This window comes from Papilio machaon, chromosome 1, assembly GCF_912999745.1.
Source record: "Papilio machaon chromosome 1, ilPapMach1.1, whole genome shotgun sequence".
Lineage (NCBI taxonomy): Eukaryota > Metazoa > Arthropoda > Insecta > Lepidoptera > Papilionidae > Papilio > Papilio machaon.
In genome coordinates this window covers 2,973,185-2,993,697 of record NC_059986.1, presented here as the reverse complement: position 1 = coordinate 2,993,697, position 20,513 = coordinate 2,973,185, and the positions used below count along the sequence as shown (strand labels likewise).

At 37.8% G+C, this 20,513-nt stretch overlaps 1 protein-coding gene across 2 annotated transcripts in view; it reads left to right on the top strand.

Annotated features, from left to right (window-relative positions):
- Positions 1-20,513, top strand: part of LOC106714277 (LIM domain transcription factor LMO4) — a 133,972-nt gene that overhangs the window by 75,885 nt on the left and 37,574 nt on the right. For both annotated transcript variants that reach the window (XM_014507278.2, XM_014507277.2), the window contains exon 2: positions 3,431-3,795. In XM_014507278.2, coding sequence (XP_014362764.1) covers positions 3,503-3,795 — 293 coding nt within the window. In that variant the 5' untranslated portion in view covers positions 3,431-3,502. The remainder of the gene's footprint in view (positions 1-3,430; positions 3,796-20,513) is intronic.

Below are 20,513 nucleotides of genomic sequence, written 5' to 3'. Positions count from 1 at the left end.
TCGTCCATTAAAGCAAATCTTACTTAATGAAGCTCGACAATTAAGTAATGAAAAAGTTAAAATCGCAATCGTATGGATAAAATTAATCAAGGGAACGCGAGCCGTCAATCGAATGGATGTTTTATGTCCCGTGGGCGAGAGTGGGCTCCAATTTGTCCGCAGTTTTTTAATTAGTATGAATGTGAGAGAAAACGAATTGGGTCCACGCAGCCGGCGCGGCGGCCGGTACGGTTTTATTTTTGGGTTCGCAAAGCGTTGGTTTTCGAATAGTGAATATATAAAGTAACTTGGTAATAGCATCTACCTATAGCGCTATGTGTGGGCAATATAACCCGGTTCTACGAGTAAATTAATATGTCTTGAAATAACAATTTGAAAATACAATGTCTTGAAATTACACGGACATTGGATATGTTACGTTTAATTAGTGTATAACGTTTTAGTACTTAAGCTAGACCACCCCACGTTCTAAGTACCACTGTACTAAAATTGTGCACTCTATTTCATGATATACAATTTGTGTTTTGCCTAGAAATAGAATAGTGATTTATTTTTCATAGTTTGCAATTTTTTTTTGCTTTAGGTACATTTACCTTATGACTTAAATTCTTTCCTAGCAAGTTATATCAAGTAACATTATGTACGTTATAAGATGAACCGCGTAAAAATACTTACTTAACCTGCTTTAGCGTTTTGTGATAAATGAAATTGTTTCATTATACGGATGAAATGTGTTATAAAGATTACAATGACATTCCGTATGTAAATGCAATAAGGTCCGCGCAACGTGACTCTAAGACGGGATGAAGTTCCGATTCCCCTAACTCTATGCAGGAGTTAGCGGGGGCTGAGGGGGGTGCCGTGGTGGGGTGGCGGTGCAACGTCTTCCCTCCCGGCTCTAATTAGGCTCACATTCTCATTCCGTTTTCGCGTTTAATTTCGCCGGCGGTTTCGCCTTAATTACGTTATTCGCGGCGGTCGAGCGCCGGGGATTCCCGTGCAATGGAACCCGAGACCCGGTGACCGATACGTGTCGTTGCTTTTGTTGTAGTCAGTTTACTTTGTTACAGCTTAACGTACATTAAATAGGATCACTTGATCTACTGATGGGAATACTGTAAAAACGTGTAACCCAAAAAATTTAAAATATTTTTTGGAACAAATGAAACTGATTAAAGGTATTCACAATACACAATTTCATTACATTGAATAAAATTATCGTTAACGAAACATTGATCAATAAAAAAACTCAAGTATCTACTCAAACGTGTGATTCAATGCAAACGTCATATATACTTATTGAGAAAATATAAATAAAGGTGTACACTGCTGCATCGTATAATAGAGTATTTGAAAACGAACGAAGAGCTCTATGAAAATATGTAAACTCATGGAAGTACGTCCCTAACGAACGGAGCGTCGTGGAAAAGCGCGGAAATAAAACGTTCCACTAACAAGATGACTTACAGTTTTACCTCCTTAGACATTCGAATGTGCCGCTCATCGTTGTAATTGAAAAAAGAAATCACTTACCAGGTAAATAATGGCAGGTTGAGTCGCTATAGCCGGTTGCTAATAAGATTTTTAAACGGCAACAAAGTATCCAATCAATGGAGCTTGAATAATGAAAACGACACCTGCGAGGTTCTCAGCCCACCCCAGTCGGGCCACAGTCAACACGCACGGCGTTACCTTTGACACGAGTAATAACAATTTGCTACATTCATATTATTGTTGTTAGTTACGCGCCATTTATATACCATTTAATTGTTTTATTTTTAAGCAGCATATTAAATTAAATATCACTTTTCTCAAATTAAGACTCTAATAAATGTTTGAGGAGCAGTTATGAGAGTAAAATGTTATTAGTATTATTTAGCAACTATTTAACTTTCCTAAAATTATAGTAATTGGTGAAGTAATCGACAAATGTTCGCGCAACTTTGTACATATTAGGTAATTATTCTATTGAATTATTTATTTCATTTTACTCAATTTTTTAAGTTTTCATATTCACGAAATATCAATCCTATGTACCTATTGGTTGTATAAGTATGGATGTGTGATCAATAAATTTGTATAAACTGACACCATGAGTCATTTAAAAATAAACAAAGTGAGTTCCATTCAAAACCAACGGATCAAACTTAATTCAAGCCGCAGTTTAACTCGGCCTGGGGCTAAGATAGCAATCTTAGCTACCTGCTTCGTATTTTGAATGTCTAACACGTGTTCGCAAAATTAACAAAACAAAGACATTAATACGACTACCGTAAATCGGCGGTACTCGGAGCGATTTAACGAAGCGAGATAGTTGCGCACGCGACGGCTCGCTCATTAGTAGACACGCAACGCGGCCGCGGGGTGTTCTACACGCCACCAATACCTGGCCCTTATTGCCTTCATTAGGCTCGCCCGTCGACCTGTAATCGCTTTCCACACGCTCGCAACTCTCAAGCGCTCCGCTCTACAACTTTCAATTGATATGCCATGCCCCCACTGACAGCAGTTATGAATACCTGCCCTTACTTCGTTGTGGAAGTGTCTTAATATTACATGGTCGGAATTCAAACAAACGCTATAAACGTTTAAGTGCTTATTTTCTTGGACGAACCAGTTTAAGACATTATGTTTAGCAAACCGAGTCTTTGCAAAAGAAAGGGTTACCAAAATAATTGTCTACTTTAGTCTCAGAGAAATAGAATTACAATCTAAATTAATTACGCTTTTAAAGCGTCCGTTATTCTTAATTAGTTTCTGCACCGCAGCGGAAGCTCCCGAGCCCGCCTCGCGTTCTCTTAATGAAGGGTAGTTTCAAATCAGTGCGTTTGATCAACTCTGTGCAGTCTTAATTACGGCACCCGTTCCGCGCGGGACAATCCGGTTATTTATGACTACATAAGCTTGATTATTCTTTAATGAATACTTGTTTTAAAACGTTTAATTAAGTTTTATGGCGACAGGGCCGCTCAGACGGCGTCCCGCCGCTCCGCCGGCCGCGAGCTAATTGGATCGGGTTGACGCACTCCGCGTCCCGCACCCCTCGCCTCGCGTCCCGCGCACCCCGCACCTCGACACTTTTGCCCCGGTTCTAATTGTATGAAATTGCTAATTGGAAAATTTTATAAACGCGGCCGCCCGCAGGCCTACGCTGCTCCGCTGCCCGAAAGGCCGTGAAGAAAAATTAATTCAAAGGGTCAACCTGTTTGGAGGAAATTTTCTATGCCCGTCAATGCTATTATTATTTGTGTCGGGGAAATTGAGTGCCAAATCTTTCGTTCCCTTGCCTTAAAAAGTTTAATGAAAACTGTTTCGTTGGGTGTCGATGCGACTAAATTGCCTTCACTTATGTTTTTTATTATTCAACTCTTGTTTTATCAATTTCATTTCTGTAGAGAATGATTTAGAAGTGGTATTATTTTGTGTGCAGGGCGTGTAGTTGTGGTGGTGTCGGCGAGCGGTCGCCGCCCCAACCGTCAAGCTGGCAGCGAGTGCGCTGAGCATGAACCCGCACTACCACGGGTACGGGGAGCTGAGCTCGCCGCACCCGCCCTCGCCCGAGGCCGCCTTCGCCGCCAATGGGCACGACTACCCGCACAACAACAACAACCCCGCGCTCAAGGAGTGCGCCGGCTGCGGCGGCAAGATCGTCGAGCGCTTCTTGTTGCACGCGCTCGACCGGTACTGGCACCACGGCTGCCTCAAGTGCACCTGCTGCGGACAGGCGCTTGCGGACATGGGTCGCTCCTTCTACTTCAAAGGTGGCATGATACTATGCAAAAACGACTACACGAGGTATGTTATTTTAGGTTAGCTCATTTTTATTCAATGTTAATAAGTATTCATTTTGTTTTTTTATTTTTTAATACTGTTGTTAATCGTGTAATTGGTTTATCAAGTTCAACAGACAACTCTTAAAATCATACAACATAAAACTTCCAAACGTTTTTCCTACTGTAGTCGATTTAGTGACCTTAATAGGATAAACGTTTCGACCTCGATAAAAATTGTTAATTAGTGTCCACTTCGACTCAGTATTCAGTTCGAATCACGTTCGATCTCTGACTTCGATTATCTATAAAAGGTTCGGTTTTTAGTTCGTCATCTAACGATGACAATAGCGTGTCTGTCAAACGTTTCGAACACCGAAAAAAGTATACCGAGAAAGCCGCGGGCGCATTGTTATGAAAATGCCTCGAACGGTTGTATTTTCTACCTGAGAATGGGGCAAAAAGTAACAGTTTTGCACGCGGCGGCCGATCGACGGCGTCTCTCCGCCTCTCTAAATTGGATTCGTTAAAAACGCTAAGGACTAATTTAGGACGTCGCCAGCGAAGTTTTTACTTCATTCTGCCACTAATTAACCGTTCCGTATAGCTGTACCGTCTACCTACCGCCGTTGTATTCATTAAATCGCTTCACGACGCATTAGTTTCACCGAAAAAACAACGATAACATCTCTGAATAATATATTGCATACTTAACATTTTACAATAAGGGAACGAAAATTCTGCCACAAATCGATTTAAATCAATATTAAAGTGGACAAAATGTTTCTCACCTCCAATTTAAATTATAGATGTTCAAGAGTGTAATCAAAATTATGTAATTTAATATGAATTAATATAGAATAATATTAGAATAAGAAAAACTTCGAGCTTTTACTTTTCTTCCAGACTAAATTTTTGTGTAGTCAATAGTTTTCGTACATAATAAAAGATCCAAGCACGTGGAGCGCAGCTGGCTGGCGAGCCCCTTCGTGTTAATTAGTCAGACGAAAAGAATTCTCTACACACCAATTATCTGAATTCTCTTCACTTTGCAATGCGACCTAACAATGGCATCGTGTATTTTTACATAATCATTTTTGTCATATATACAACTATTTTACATTGTGGTTCCCAACTGCTAATTAATGTTGACACAATCAACATATCCTTTAAAGTGTCTTTGATCCCTCTATTTGTTGTTCATAAATGAAATATAAATTCGTTTTACACTGATTTCCCTTGTTTACCGGTGGTCGTGCGCCAAACTAGGAGCTAAGAGTGGGCCGACCGCGGCGCGGCTCGTGCGTCGTAGATTCGATAAAGCTCGTCTCTCAGTTGACAGAGACGGCGCGGCCTAACGAGCGGCGCGGGTTGCGGGGCGGTGGCGGGGGCGTCGGGGGACGCGTGGGGGATGAAGAAGTGCGGTTCCGTGCATGTCTCTGCTGATTGACCCGCGTCACTCTGCAAACAACAACTAACGAGTCGGCCCCCGCGCCTCCAGGTGCGGTATTACGGTAATTCGCTCGAATCGCTCCCGCGGCGGCCGCCCCGACCGCTCCGACGACTTTACTTACACGTCTTCCCCGATTCAGACTCCTTAACGAAATTAGCGCTTTCTCAGGCAAACAACCGCCGCGCTTCTCGCCCTTTTGTCTCAATGTGATGGATTGCGGTCTGGTTGCGTAAAGACGCCGTCGACGCCTCGTGCTGCTGATTGCTGTATGCGCATGTAATTATAACCGAGATGTATGTAGCGCCTTCCGATTCCTACAAGGAGATAGGCGTTGAATACATTACACAAATATTTAGCTTTATTAAAATCTTGTTATGATTTATAGTCTAACTTACCAGAATTTAAATTACCTCGCTTTAATGACGTAATGCGGTTTTGTTTGAAGAATGTGTGTTCGGTATATTGCGAGACACGTACGAAACAATGTAAGAATTTTGTGCGCCTACAAACGAACCGGATCCGTAGAGCTTCGTCGACGTCAATCGAATTATTCGAGTCAACTGGCAATCAGAAAACTCGTAGCACGTAGCACATCTACGGAGCTCGGACATGGACTGATTCTAACCAAGTAAATAATATACACGTAGAAACCTGAAGATGTATTTTTAGTCTACTTTTTTTTCCATTTGTATCCCTACTTACACCTTTAATAAAAAATACATTTTCGATATTTTATGTAAAACCTACTACTCACTTTTATTTTTGCACGGCTCAATGATTTCATGCAATGCAAATAAGTAATAATCGATATTTATTGGATAAGGGGGAACTGAATAACGCTTACCTTAATATTAACTAGAACTATTTGTATGTAAAACATTTACTACAACTACTTACTATATAATTTAACGCAACAATTAATGAAACTAAGGAATATAGTCATAGAGTGTAAAGTTAGTTACGCATCATATCTAAATTGCCTATAGAAAACAATTAAAAATGCTGATTGCTACAAGATAGATTGAGTACGCAACAAGGGTTACCATGTTTTCAATAATCTACGTAAGTTCAACCAGTTGATGAAATGTATAACTCTATTCATTACTTGAACGATATGCTAAGTTAAACAAAAAGGTTAAGATAATGGTAAGATTGAATCGTGGTACCACAGGATCTCCGTCTATCAATGGACTTCGAGGTGGAGAGTTATAGGGCACACCTAGGTCAACCATAATTATTAAATAAAATTTATTAATTAAGCGAGCTTCAAAATATTGGGTTGGCTTATTATTTTATATCGTGACTCGTTTGTCTTCGTTTAATAAAGTTAGTAATATATTCATATATAGTATTCGGGAGGTGTCCGACATTACCGTTCGGATGTAACAACCTCGGGCACGTCCAGGCATTGAAGCGGGTTCGTTAGGTCGGTGCGGGGTGAGCGGGGCGCGCGCGGCGTCAATCAAGGCAATTGCTGCTCAATCGGCAATCAGCCGCGCCGCTAACGACCCGCCTCCGAAACCAACTTCTTGGTACGATCTAACGTCGACATACCTCGCAACTCCCATCCGCACATTTGCAACTAGTTATAGTTAAGAATATTTTTTACTTCCCCGCCGTAAGTTACGTTTTATATTTGAGAATAACGTTACGATGTTTTCTTCTATTGTTCAGGTATTTCATGTAAATGTCCATTCCGATACATAGGAGTGCTTAATGATTTAAACGAGAAAAATTAATCCAGTATCAATTTAGAAAACACATATGATGTAACATAATAAAACGAACTTTATTAATAAAAGAGATATTATATCTGTTGTAATAATATATTTATCTAAGTAGGAAGCGAAGAAATGTGTACTATGTCTGTGACGAAATAAGGATTGTTTTCGTCTGGATCGCTGGTGAATCTATAACGGGAAGCATTCCTGCTGATGAGTGAATATTGAGTATTGGTTTAGACATTTCTAATTTCAGATCATTAAGTAAGTCCTACATTGAAAAGCAATTAGCGTTGTGAAATGCAATAACTGATTTTGTAGTAAACATTGTGTAGGTATTTAGTTCGTTTTGTTAATTATGTAATACTTTCGTATTATGTTAAGTAGGAAATAATGAAATATATAAAAGTAAATAAATGTCAATATTTATATGTTAAGAACATTTTACATCATGTAGATTGTAAATGTTTAGTTCTCAATAAAATATTGTCACTAACATATAATTGGTATAGAGAGAGATAAAGGCGATACCTAGATAGTAAGCTAAACTGTTTGAAACGATATCGCATCGCATCGCACAAGCCTTTGGTATTCGGGCGAGTATGGCGACATCAATTCACGTACAATGTCAATTTGCACAAGAGAAACGTTCGAGCTGGGACACAGGGCCTCATTAGAGGCGAGCGGTTGCAATTAAACTGCGCGTCTTTTGCGCCTTAACGAGCGCCCAAATTGGAGCCCGCCCGCCCTGGACACGTGCTTTAATAAAATACTTTTTGACGCTTCACAATAAATATTTCGCGCGATGTTATCGTCACATTTCATTCATGCGACATTTTTAAAAAATATTTTATACCTACTTTTCTCTTACTGCATTTTAGTTTCAGTATAATAAACTAAGAATCTCGCTTTTTCGTTTGACCTTCGATTTGGGATTAAATAAATTAGAACTAAATTATTTGTAATTTAAACGTATGGAGGACGAACTTAATTAAAAATAGCTGCAAAAAGTTGCCCTTTTAATGATTGTAATTTTTATTTCTTACAAAAAAATACACATTTTACTAATTAAATATATTATTCCAACTAATTCTCGATTCAAACCGGCATTTCAGAATGTTTAAATATAGTCAGTCACATGCAAAGCTCATGCGTGCAATTTAATTGCGATATCGAAGTTGGAGCAAGTTTCCTTACATTGGGTCCGCGTAAAAGGCCCGTAGGATATGGCTCCGCGATTAGATTACGCCGGCGGCGCATGACCCCAATTAATTTCGTTTGTCTCTTTGTCCGTCCGTCGCCGGACCCGCCGCCGCCGCAGCGTCTAAACAGCGTCCGGCAAACGCCAATCTGTGTTTGAGATTCGATTACTGATATCCACTTCGTCTATACCAGAGACAGCCGGCTTTTAGTTTTAGTGCAGTTCCCGACCAAACTTATGAAGTATATTTGGTAAATACACTCGAATCTGGAAAATGGAAAGTCCGAGTGACCGCGATATTTTTCTCGCTTTAGAGATTTCTTTCTAACCCTAGTTTTTCGCTTATCCAGGTTTGATATAAGAGTATATTGATGTTAATAAAAACTTTATGATGCTCTTGTTTATGTCTACTATGGATATCCTAGATATAAAATTAAAATAATAGATGTCACAATCGAAATGATAGCTGCCGTTTTTGCAACATTATATAATCTTTAGATGCCTCCAACGCCCAACTAGCGGTTTACAATATTCTAGGTGACCACTGCCTTTCAACATCTTTAGTAATCACGGTATGTTTAAAGTTGTAGACCTTTTCTTGACAATATTTCTGCGCAAATTATATCGTTTTGAATAACCGGAAGACATTTAAGTATGTACATATATGTGTATCCTTGAAGTAATTAATGCGTATTTTTACTAGTACCTTTGTTCGATCGGTATCTATAAGAGGCAGTCGACCTCGCCCGCTAAGATATATTATCTTCCGGCGGCGAACGCGGAAATGCAACGTTTGGTACATTATGTTACATTTAATTAGCGCAGCGACATTTAATTGTCTTTATTTACGAAATATAAAAAAAAAAAACTTGAGAGGTGTCAAGGGACACCCGGATGGAACGAAGTTCCTTTCGATTAATTAGTGAAGGAACCAATGTTTATTCTATGAATAAAAAACTTAAGTCTTCACAAGAAGTACATTTTATTTCTATGAATTTTCGTTATATATTGTCACGTCGTTGCCATGGTGAAGTAGCGCTCATTCGTCGTTAACATACTTTCTATAGCAAAAAGTGTCGTGACAACTTTTCGTAAGAATTTTTCCGTCTAGCCCCCTTTCACAACGCGCGATATCCTTATCGCGCGTTGTGAAAGGGGGCTACAGTACAGAAAGTTCCTACTTCGTTCCAAAAAGTGAAAAATATGTATTATGAGTGATTGGTTCCTAAATTCATTTGTTTTTTCTTCATTTTTCCAAATATAAATATTATGTCTCAATTATTGATATTTCTTAATGTGATATATATACATGTGAGCAATGGCGGCGTGGCGGTGGTACGACGGTATGCAGATTTAACGACACTCCTGCCTGGGACATGATATGTGCCTCGCGCAGACATGTGCCGATGTGTAAATCAATGTACAATGCGGATACACCACTTCGTATATCTCCCGTGTTTTCAATCAATTTAACTCTCTCTACTTGTACCAATATAAAAGACACATAGAGCTAGCTAATATTTAGGGATATATGCTTATAAATATCAGCAGATAATTTGACAAGACTAGAAACAATTTCCAATAAGCTTCACAAAGGTTTGACCTTATCCGAGTCTACCAAAGAAGAGACAGAATGCTAATCAAATCGAATCCGTCAGGATATCCCAACAAGAGACTTTTTTATATTTAATATTTATTTATTTGCAAGTCGTTGATCGAATCCATAAATTCCATTGGTTCTAATGTTTTAATTTCGAGTGAAACTCTAGTAACCGGTGTTGTGGAATATTTGTCGGCATCAATTTAGCGAGGTCGGCGGCGGTCATGTTCGTAGAGCATCTGTGGCCTGCCGTCGCTGTCGCTGTCGCCAAGTCATGTTACAGAAAGCCACTAGGAATTCACGAGATGGCCCAATCTCGGCCCCCTCTTCAGCCTATTGTTAAATAAATTGACGTAACCTACGCTACCCTTAATTGATACAGCTCGTCTTCCAAGTTCTTACATACGTGGAGAGTAATATTGAACATTCAAATATAAACAACGATCGGAAAAGCAAGTTATAAAATGTTTTCCTGTGCTTGCAGAAGAGGTTGTTTGTTTGCACACGTTATTGCATATGCATAAGGGAAAATTGCAAATATACGCCTGTACCCAATACACATAATCAAAAGTTCAATATCTGCAATAATAAAATGGTAAACAGTCGAGACACAAATATACATTTCTTTATTAAATGAAATTGAAATTGTATAAACTTCAAGGATTTATGGAAGTACATTAATTAGGAATATCGGTTGCAACACACGATCAGGAAACTCTAACAAGGGATAGTTGCGGACTGCGGGTGGAGGCTGCGGGCGGCGCGAGGGGCGCTGTATGTGATGTTAATTAATAACGTCTGTCTCACGAGCGCTAACGACGCCGTCACGACTACATTATTTAGCCACCTGATTAGTTCACAGGAGGCACCGCTCGCCACACTACTAATTAGTGAGCGAGCACTGCCATGGTTCACTTCTATTACTAATTGCACTGTTGCTAATTGCCAAATATGTAATTGATGATTTGTCATAGAGTCGTATGACCTGTGTCGTTCACCCATCACCCCCAACTATCTTTACTTCCAGCTCGCGACAAAATCAAAAATATTAATTCAAAATCAGTTCCGCGCTCACGTGCACGACGCTTCTGTCAACATTGGCGATTTTTTTATTTCTATTCTATTATTAAAGCGTTTAATTTAGGGCAACAGTTTTACACACAAAACGATCAAAACGCAATCGCTCCACGCCGCTCGAATAGGACGGGAAACCTATTCGAAATTGATATGGGTGGAGCGCACGGACGCATTGCTGCGTCGCGCCTATGCAGCCTCGTAAACGGCGGCCGCACGCTGAAAAAAGCCTTAACGCATCACCGCTTCGACGTTTAATCTGAAACTCAATTCGGGCGCGTTACGGTCCGCGTTGGGCCGGCGCGACGCGACACGGCGACGACAGCGAGACGTGTTAGGTGGACGGACGAATTTTGTTAATAAATAAACGCAGTGCCCGGCGTTCGGCACGGCCGGCGAAAAACAGTAAAAAAGTCACCGGTGAAAATTTGGCGCAAGTATGACGAACGAAGCCCGCCACGTCACTCTAATCATTATTCGACGGCCAATTCTGACAAAGGAATTTTTAATAATAGTAGTGGAGATTCTGCAGACGCCACTTGCCGGCTGTCACAGATGTGTCACGCTGACTGAGCGCTGGACCTGGAAATGCTGCAGCACGCTGACAGCTGTTGAATACACTTTATGTATTCCGTTTGAAGCGATACTGCGTTACACCGAAGAATGGCAACATTAATTTATGAGACCGTTTAATTTTCTGTGTACATAACTGATAAAGGTATGATTTGTCAGTTTGCTCATGTTAAAAGATAATTCGAATAAGAGTAAATTAATGATGATATCACACTCTGAGTCCAGGGGATGAAAGTTTTAAAAAAAGGTATTATAGATACGTCTATGTAAACGAAACAAACAAGCCAATAAACTAGTTCAATTAAATATACACACACTTACAAACATCTCGTACACTCATAATGTTCGTGTTGTATTTTTAAAGCTTGTTTTAGTGAAATTACTTGTAGCGCATTCTCGACGTTCATGTAATTAAGGTTGTAATAAAACTCTTTTCAGAATTTAATTAACTTAGACCTAACATTATGAAAATGAAACAATGTATTATCTTCGTAATTCCAATTACCACTGCCTTGGCTTGTTTCTGTTTTGTGATTAATTTGTTGAGTTTTTAATTAAAGTAAGATGTTTATATTAATTTTTCTCAAACATAAATCATCTAAACATAATTCTGAGAAAGATATTATAATCTTTTACAAACTTGTCTTCATTAATGATATTTGATGAATTGATATTGAATATCGAATAAGAATTTTTTGTCAAGTTACCGTAAAACTACAAAAATAACTAACTGTACTTCTACATTCGTAGTTTTCCTCTAAGCTTGACTGTGGCAATATTTAATGAGTTTACCTAAAAGTGATAAGTACTGTATGCGGACATAGTTTCAGGAAAGCATTACTTTATACAGTTCTAGTGAAGTAACTTTTTCCAAGGAAAGCGACCACACAGGACATCGAATTGATGTTCAAATCAATATCTGTTTTACCTAACTTAATATGACTTTTTTATATATATTCATATTAGTTCAAATTTAAGTGAAAATTTATTTTTGCCTCTTTAAGTTATCGACAATACTTCTATTGAGCAAGCCGCGGACAACCGTGTATACGTCTCCAAATAGGTTTATAATTTTATTAAAAACAACACAAATAAAGAAAATTTAATCTGTGTAAATTAATTAATACATCACCGCGTTAGGAAAACACTATTCATTAAAGCAACAGTTTAAATTAACGAAACGTAAATTTGATTAAATGCGTAGCGGCAATAAGCGAGTGCTCGTGATGACGATCAAATCGTATCAATTAAGGGGAAGCACTCGGCAAACTCGGCGCGAGTGTCGGCGGCTCGGTACGACGTTAGCTAGTTATAGATCCCGCTTCTGATCTTAATTAACCTCATGTGTTAACCTCGCATAACTATGAGACGCCCGCTCTACGCTCTCTGCGAACTTGCCACCGACTTACTCCACCTAACATATAATCATCTTAAACACGGAATATCTTAATTCACACCTAATTCATTCAATTTTGTTGTTCTACCTAAGTCTTAAAATATTAGATAAAAATAAATTTAATACTGGACAGTATCAAAATACAATACACATTTATTACTTTAACACAGAAAGATTTTAAAGCATTAAATATTAATTTTCATATCGTAATCCTTTGTTGTCGTTTGGACTCATCTTTTTCATTATTGTCAGTTACTTGAACTAATATCGGTACTCAGCAAGCTTGTAAACAATCCATCTGATCGATCTTATCCAATAAAAATTGCAATGTCATAGTTTTATCATTCATCTTTTCAATATACCCAATCCAATAACACTTCAAAATTAATGACAATATAAGTTTTTGAATAGCTAAAAATAAAGTATGTTAAAATATATGCTAATTAAAGTACGCTCTAAAAACAACAAAAGTGCTCTGCGTGTAAACTCATCGTATTTTTTTAGTACATTCATATAATGTCATAAATCAATGTCTCCTCGTGCAATGTCACACACAGAAATAGTTTTAGCGGTTGCAGATACTGTTTAGTCCGCCAACACATTACAACACAAACAATTTATTATTTGCTTGATAGATGTTTGCTGAGACGGTTTTATACCTATAGAATAGGTACCAAATCGATGTGGTTCTTTTATTTCAAATTACATAGTAAGATACATATGGAGCTAACAACAACGACTGATAATAACTTGTTATATAATTATTAGTTTTTTCTGTTCGTGTATCGCCGGCCTACGAACACGTGCTACGACTTCCGCTTCAAATTTTTCATATAATATTCTTAGAATTCTTTAATGGATTGTAATAAATGACAATACGCGGTTAACCTTAATGGATTTCAATGTGTGAAATGAATAATGCTACTAGGTGATAAATCGGCAACCTGGTCGTTATAGTTTTTCCACTAATATTTTCAAGGTACATAAACACTAACTAGTATGTATGTTCATTGGTATCTGAGGAGTACATAATTATGTAGGTATATTATATATTATTAACCCTTCTTCAACAAAAATACCCCAAAGTAATCATTGATCTACGAGGATTACAACGCGCATTCTGCTCTGGCCGCGAACTAGAGCTCGCTCGGCGGTCACCAGACGCGTCTATTTCGAAACTTTCTAATACCTAGTTCATCAACGAATTCATTATGTCGTAAAAGAGCGTGCGCGAGACCGAAATATCGTGGGGCTCGTAAAACCGCTCGTAAAGACGTTTGTTTACTAATTCGAGTGGGGCAGGTGGGGCGGCCGCGCACGCGAGGGATGCTGTTAATAATATATTATAATGGTGTATCACTGGCCACACCACAACGACACAAATTGAAAAACATCTTATCATTTTATCTCACAACAGAGTTCAGAGAGCAGAGTTTTTCTACTAACTTATGTTTATGCTAGTCCCAGCATGAAAATTTAAAAGAAAGGTTTCGTAACGTCATCTACGGAACATATCAAAATTCGTAAGATATATGTAGCGGTACTTTACGACCTTTATGGACGCTGTACAAATCTTACACAAATATTATTACACTTATATATTACTCAATGAGTACTAGGTTCCTTTTATAAGAAAGGCTGATAATTTGCTAGATGGCAATTTTAAATGCAGACCTGTCTAAAGATTTTTTTTTCTAGAAAGTGTTCATCAATGGAGCAATCTCCAGGTATAAAACTATCAGTTGACCTATACGTGCATGTCTGGCCAAAATTCAATGAAATTTTTGTCAAAAAAAATCTGGAACTTTAACGTAAAATTGTAAGGGCGTAACTATATTTACGACAGTGGGTACATTTGTAATATAAAACAAAGACTGTGGGCGGAACGCGAGTGATAGTGTAAAGTCGGTCGTTAATAAGTAACAGGCGAAGTCAGCGCGGGTCTTCAAATTGCCTCCTCCGCAGGTCACAACTTTTAATGAGGCGAAATTCCCCGTCGGACTCGATTCACGTCGCCGTCGCCGTCGCTGTAGCCGTCGCCTTAACGCAACCTGTTCGTTAGCGCAAAAACGGGCCAAGCTAACGCGAGATTAGAATACACCCCCAATGCCGGAGACACACCACGAACGTAGAATATTCTCGTATGTCGTCAATACGACTAATAGTAATACAAAAAAAATCCAAGGCTGATATTGGATATAAAAAAAATTATGAATAACATTTTATTAAAAGCGAGAATTAATTAATTTTATTAAATAACATCTAACACTTAAATTCTATGTCTTTCCGTGAAAACTTTAAAAATTAGGAACGTCATATTTCGCGAAACTTTTCGTTTGAGAAGTAGCTGATATCGAATTGGTATAGAATGTAGAGATGATTAAGTTATACCTAGGTAACGTTTATTTTTAATGTATCCTGAAATAATTTAAGATAATATTATATTTTCCAATTACATATTATGTCTCTCACATCTCATGTCTGACTATGTTTCGTATGATATTAAATTGCTCTTTATTTATTCAAATGGCAAAAAATGAAATTTTTACTAATTTACTTGAAAGGTACTGATTAAATCTTCCTAGAACTCGTATCTTCATAATAGAAATGAGAAAGAATTCAATATCGTTATTACAAAACTCCAGTACGAGAATATTACAAAGCTTTAATAATACATATCAGAATTATATAACGAAAACAGTATCCTTAAATTTAGTCATCAGTTATTTATTATTTTATTATTAATAATAATAGAAAATTAAGCAAGTGGCTCATCTTTGGAAGTGAAAATGATAAAAAAGTGAAGTTAGATAATGAAGTACACAACAATAAGAAAGATATGGATTGTTTGTTGTCCTTAATACTAGGCTTGCAGCGGGAGCTCTTAGACTTATGTGCAGTGACGTTAAAGTAAATACTGCATTTTTACAACTTTTTATCTCCAAAATAGGTTACTCTTTGCAATAAGTATGTACTCAACCTAAGCCGAAAAGATAGTCCCTCATTTGTGGCGCGGGCTTTCTCTGTGTTGTTGTCACATTAGCGAATAACTGCGAGGCCAGGTTCGCCGATACGTTAATGATGTCGGCGGGATGTCTATTGCGAGTAAAAAAGTCTTTGTGTTGCTCCGCGCGCCTGTCGCCGCCGCCCCCGCTCCTCGCCCGTCGCCGCTGTCTCATTCAGCAACCGCCACGTGACTTGATTCGCGGATTCCTTCGCCAGATTATCTGTGAAATTGCAATTTAACTTTGAATAAACGGTATTAAAAGCAAGTAATCAATTTAACGAAATATTCATAAAACATACCACTGCCAAGATGTGAAGGTCTGTCAATATTTACTAAAATCTATTAAACTTATCGTCTCTGAAAAAACAATTTGTGAGTATTGAACCTAAGATCCACATCGTGAATGTTAGCCACAATAACCACTAGACTCCAACTCCAGACTCTATTTGCATATTGATATCAATCTATATAAATTAGTTACTGGTAATACTAAAGTCGTTTAAAAACTTGCATAGCTCGTTAGTTAAACAGAAGTTCTCAAAGTAAGCTGTTAAACGAATGAAAATGAAGTCGATGTTTATTCATCGGGCGAATCTATTCGCCTATAATCTCCGGCGGAATCTAGTTAACCGGCGAGCAACTCATTTTTCAAGTCCATAATTTATCGGCCGATATCTGGGGGCCGTTACCCTCCGGTGCCTGTCGTAATGAGCTTGTAAACAACACTCTAATTAAACTCCTTAATCGCAAAACTCAAACGGTTACCGCTTTTGAAACAAAACCTCGCAATTTTACAGAGCGACCACCGCGTAGATAGCCTCCGCTATATCGAAGCGGCGATCGCGGCTCATTACCTCCGCCCCCCTTCCTAATTAGACAGCCCCTACCCTGTCCGGTGCCAACCCTCCCCCTCCACCGCCCGGTTGACCCTCCGCCCAGATTGTTTTCTAATAATTCCATTATCTCGCACGTTTTGTTGTTTCATTGCGATTTATTACATTCCCGTTTAAAAGTTTTATATGAAAGCGATGCCGGGATTTTTCATTACACTTATTTTACCCCGCAACGTAAAATATAAGTAATAAATACATTAGCTAAGAATATTTAATAATAAAAAATACTAAATATGTTCAAACTCTGTGATAAAATGTTATACTACACAGTAATAGCAAACATTATCTGCATTAACCCACAAATGTTGTGGTTGCGACCATATTTATGATTCTAGAAGTTACTTTGTCTTTTAAAAATTTCACAATAAGAGTAGACTTTTAAAAAAAATAATAGCTTCGCCCAGCGTGAATTATAAATACATATGAATAAAGAAAATAAATTATTTAATGACAAGCAGTAATCAAATATCTGTTATCATAATTTATCACCTTTGTCCCTGCGTTGGCGACAACTGCGTGGGCTTCTATTTAATTTAAAAACGAAAGCTCGATATTAATTAACCGTTTATTCGCCATAATTCCAACTTCTGATAACGGTTTTCGTTCGCATCTCTCATATAATTTAAAAGTGACCGTGCAACATTTATTGGCCGTAACGATTTGATTGCCTTTACATTCATAAACGATATTAATGGGATATTAAATTAAAAAATATATTATATCCCCAGTCAATTTTACTACATAATGAATTTTCACATATATTATATTTGAATTTAGAAATCAACATAATGTGTGAGCTTTTGATATAATTAGTTTAAAATAATGTGCTATTAAAATCTTGTAAATTAAAATCGTACCCAAAAATTTTACGTGAAATTAAATTACAACTATAAAAGCTAATAATTAAAATTATGCTTAAACTACGTCTTAAGCATTATTCCTAATAATCAGAAATTCTATGAAAATCACGAACTTATTGCGAAACAACTTAATTAGTAGAGAAGAAATATTTAGCGATTTAATTGGCGTCCAATTAATCGATCCGTCGACGAAGTATAGTCAAATTGGCTCTCTTTTGGTGTAGAGACGCGAGAGGGCGCGTACCTGTGAGTGCGCCGCGCACCGCACGCTGCATCCGGCCCGTCCAATTACTGCGCGCCTTTGCCCTAAATAAAGGATCCAGTAACGATCGTTACCGGACACCGTTCATGCCGACGTCGAGTTAGTTTCACTAATGACATCATATGAGAACCGCATACGCTGACTAAGCACCACTTTGACTAATTGCAGTTGTTTGTTAAAACTGTTCAAGTTATTATTCAAAATCTTAATCATACTATTTATGAACTAGTTATTTATTTATGAATCAACTAAGGAGTGCTTAATTTACCTACTATTCGTATTATAATTTTGCGAAATTTAACTCAACTCACTATTTTCTTGTTTCAATATAATAAATTGCTTAAAGGCCACATCATCGCTAGAAACTAGAACCTCGTTAGTCACATAAACTATTGATGGGTGTACGCCTATATCTAGATAAATTAATACCTATAGGTAACGAAATGATACATTGACAGAAAATACGATCCTCTCTAGTCCATCAACAACGTGTTGCAATATTCAGCCACGTCGATTATTCCAACTTGGCACTTTACAGTATGATAAATAACTGATGATGAGGGAATTTTATACATAACTGAATGCCTCCTGGCATAGTTTTTTTTTTTCGCTGAATACTTTTTACTGATAACAGTTTATAGTTTACTGCAACTGACCTATGTAGTTACGCCGCTGCAGTTTCTTACACCGATACTTTCTATTAGTGATGCAACGGATGTCTGTTTCCGTTTCCGCAAGTGCGGAAGTTCCGCACCCTTTTCAACATCCGTTTCTGTTTCTGTTTCCGCAACTTTTATAACGGAGATAAAACGGAACTTTACGACACCTGAGAGATCCAAATGCGTGGCGCGAGACGCGCAGTCCGCGCGCGGCCTTTCGGCACTTGTCGCATTTGTTTATTTACGTACTTTTTCGTGAATTTAAGCGCGTAATATTTTCTGCTGCTGTTTGAAACAATCAGCTTCTTTTGCTGGAGTTGACTGTCTAGTTGTTGTCCATATAAAATTTGACAACTGGCAAAATGTGACTATTTCATACTTACGAGTTATTAAATGTGCTTTTGAATAAGTGATAACCATGCAATATATCATCATCATTATTATCATCAGCTCACTATACATCCCCACTGAGGGGCTCGGAGCCTACCCCAAATTAAAGGTGACTAGGCCATAGTCAACCACACAGGCCCAGAGCGGGTTGACTTCACACATATCATTGAATTTTTTCTCAGATATGTGCAGGCAGCATCACTATGTTTTCCTTCATCGTAAAAACGTCGGATAAATGTACATATCTAAATCGAAACACACATTGGTACATGGCGGGATTCGAACCCTGGACCTGCAGATTGCAAGTCAAGTGCCACGAGCCACCGACGCCTAATAATTATATCTTTTTCTAATCTAGATTTGGTGTATTTGATACTTAGTACATTCACTGTTTACAAAATAAAAAAAGGTAACTGCTGGGAGCCAAAACTTTTTATGGTGAATTTTTATTTAGTATCTGGGAATGTTTGAACATATAGATAGATTAATAATGTTATTATAATTATTTAAAAAAAAAACACATTTTTTGCATTTGAGCACTAGGGATCATCATTTTGAGCACTAGGGATGGCAATGGTTTAGTTCACTAATATGTAGATATTTGTTCCACTATTGCATTTCTATGTACTAATATGTTACAAGATTTTGACAAAGTCAAGTTTTTCATCAAATTCCAGAATATTGAGTAAAACATGTAAGGATACTAATCAAAACCAGCTTTTATCTTCTCGGTTCAAGATCTTGTAACATTTCATACACACCCACACATGCACACATGTGTCATAGCATTGTCACTACATTATTCCCACAACAAGAAGACCTGGACTACGAAATACCCGCAAACGCCGCCGAAGTCCCTGCGATCACGAACGAGGAATTCGTAGGCGCATAAAACGCAATAAAGAATAAGAAGGCGCCGGGTATGGATCGCATCCCTAACGTAGCTTTGAAGGCGGCAATGAAGGGAGAGCAAAATGGGTTTCAGGAGGTATTTAACAGTGGTCAGCAGTGAATGTATTAATAAAAAAATATATTTGTTGTTTTTCAACACGAGTGGTTTGGCGAACATTAATTTTTAAATAGTGTAATTTTGTTTCCTGAAAATAAATTAAAAAAAACACGTATTTTAACTTATTGAAGCACAGTAAAAATACATACATTGAAGGCCACCGATATCCAATGCCTTAATAAATTAAAAACGAATACAAACTGATATTCGAAAAAAAAATTTTTTTGTAAATATGTTTTTTTTTTATTATTTACACTTCTGTTTCCGCATCCGTTTCCGTTTCCGTTTCTGCTAAAATTTATTTTTGACATCTGTTTCCGTTTCTGGTTCCGGTAAGACACTTCCGTTGCATCACTACTTTCTATCCCATTTATAGAGGGTTTATTTAGCGCGGGAATGTCTTTAAATGTCGCCAGATAAGATCAGCGCAGGAGTCCCGCATCGGCACCCTTTATTTACTTAATCAGCCTGACGGACGGACAATGTGCCATTGTATCTGTTGTATTGACAGCCACAAAACTATAATTGGCCCACATATTTTTAGATTAAAAAACTATGGGGTGTTAATACTTCGTTTATTTAGGCGAGATTTTATCTTTCAAATCTATTTCAATGATTTAAAACTTCTTCCAGCATAGCATACGA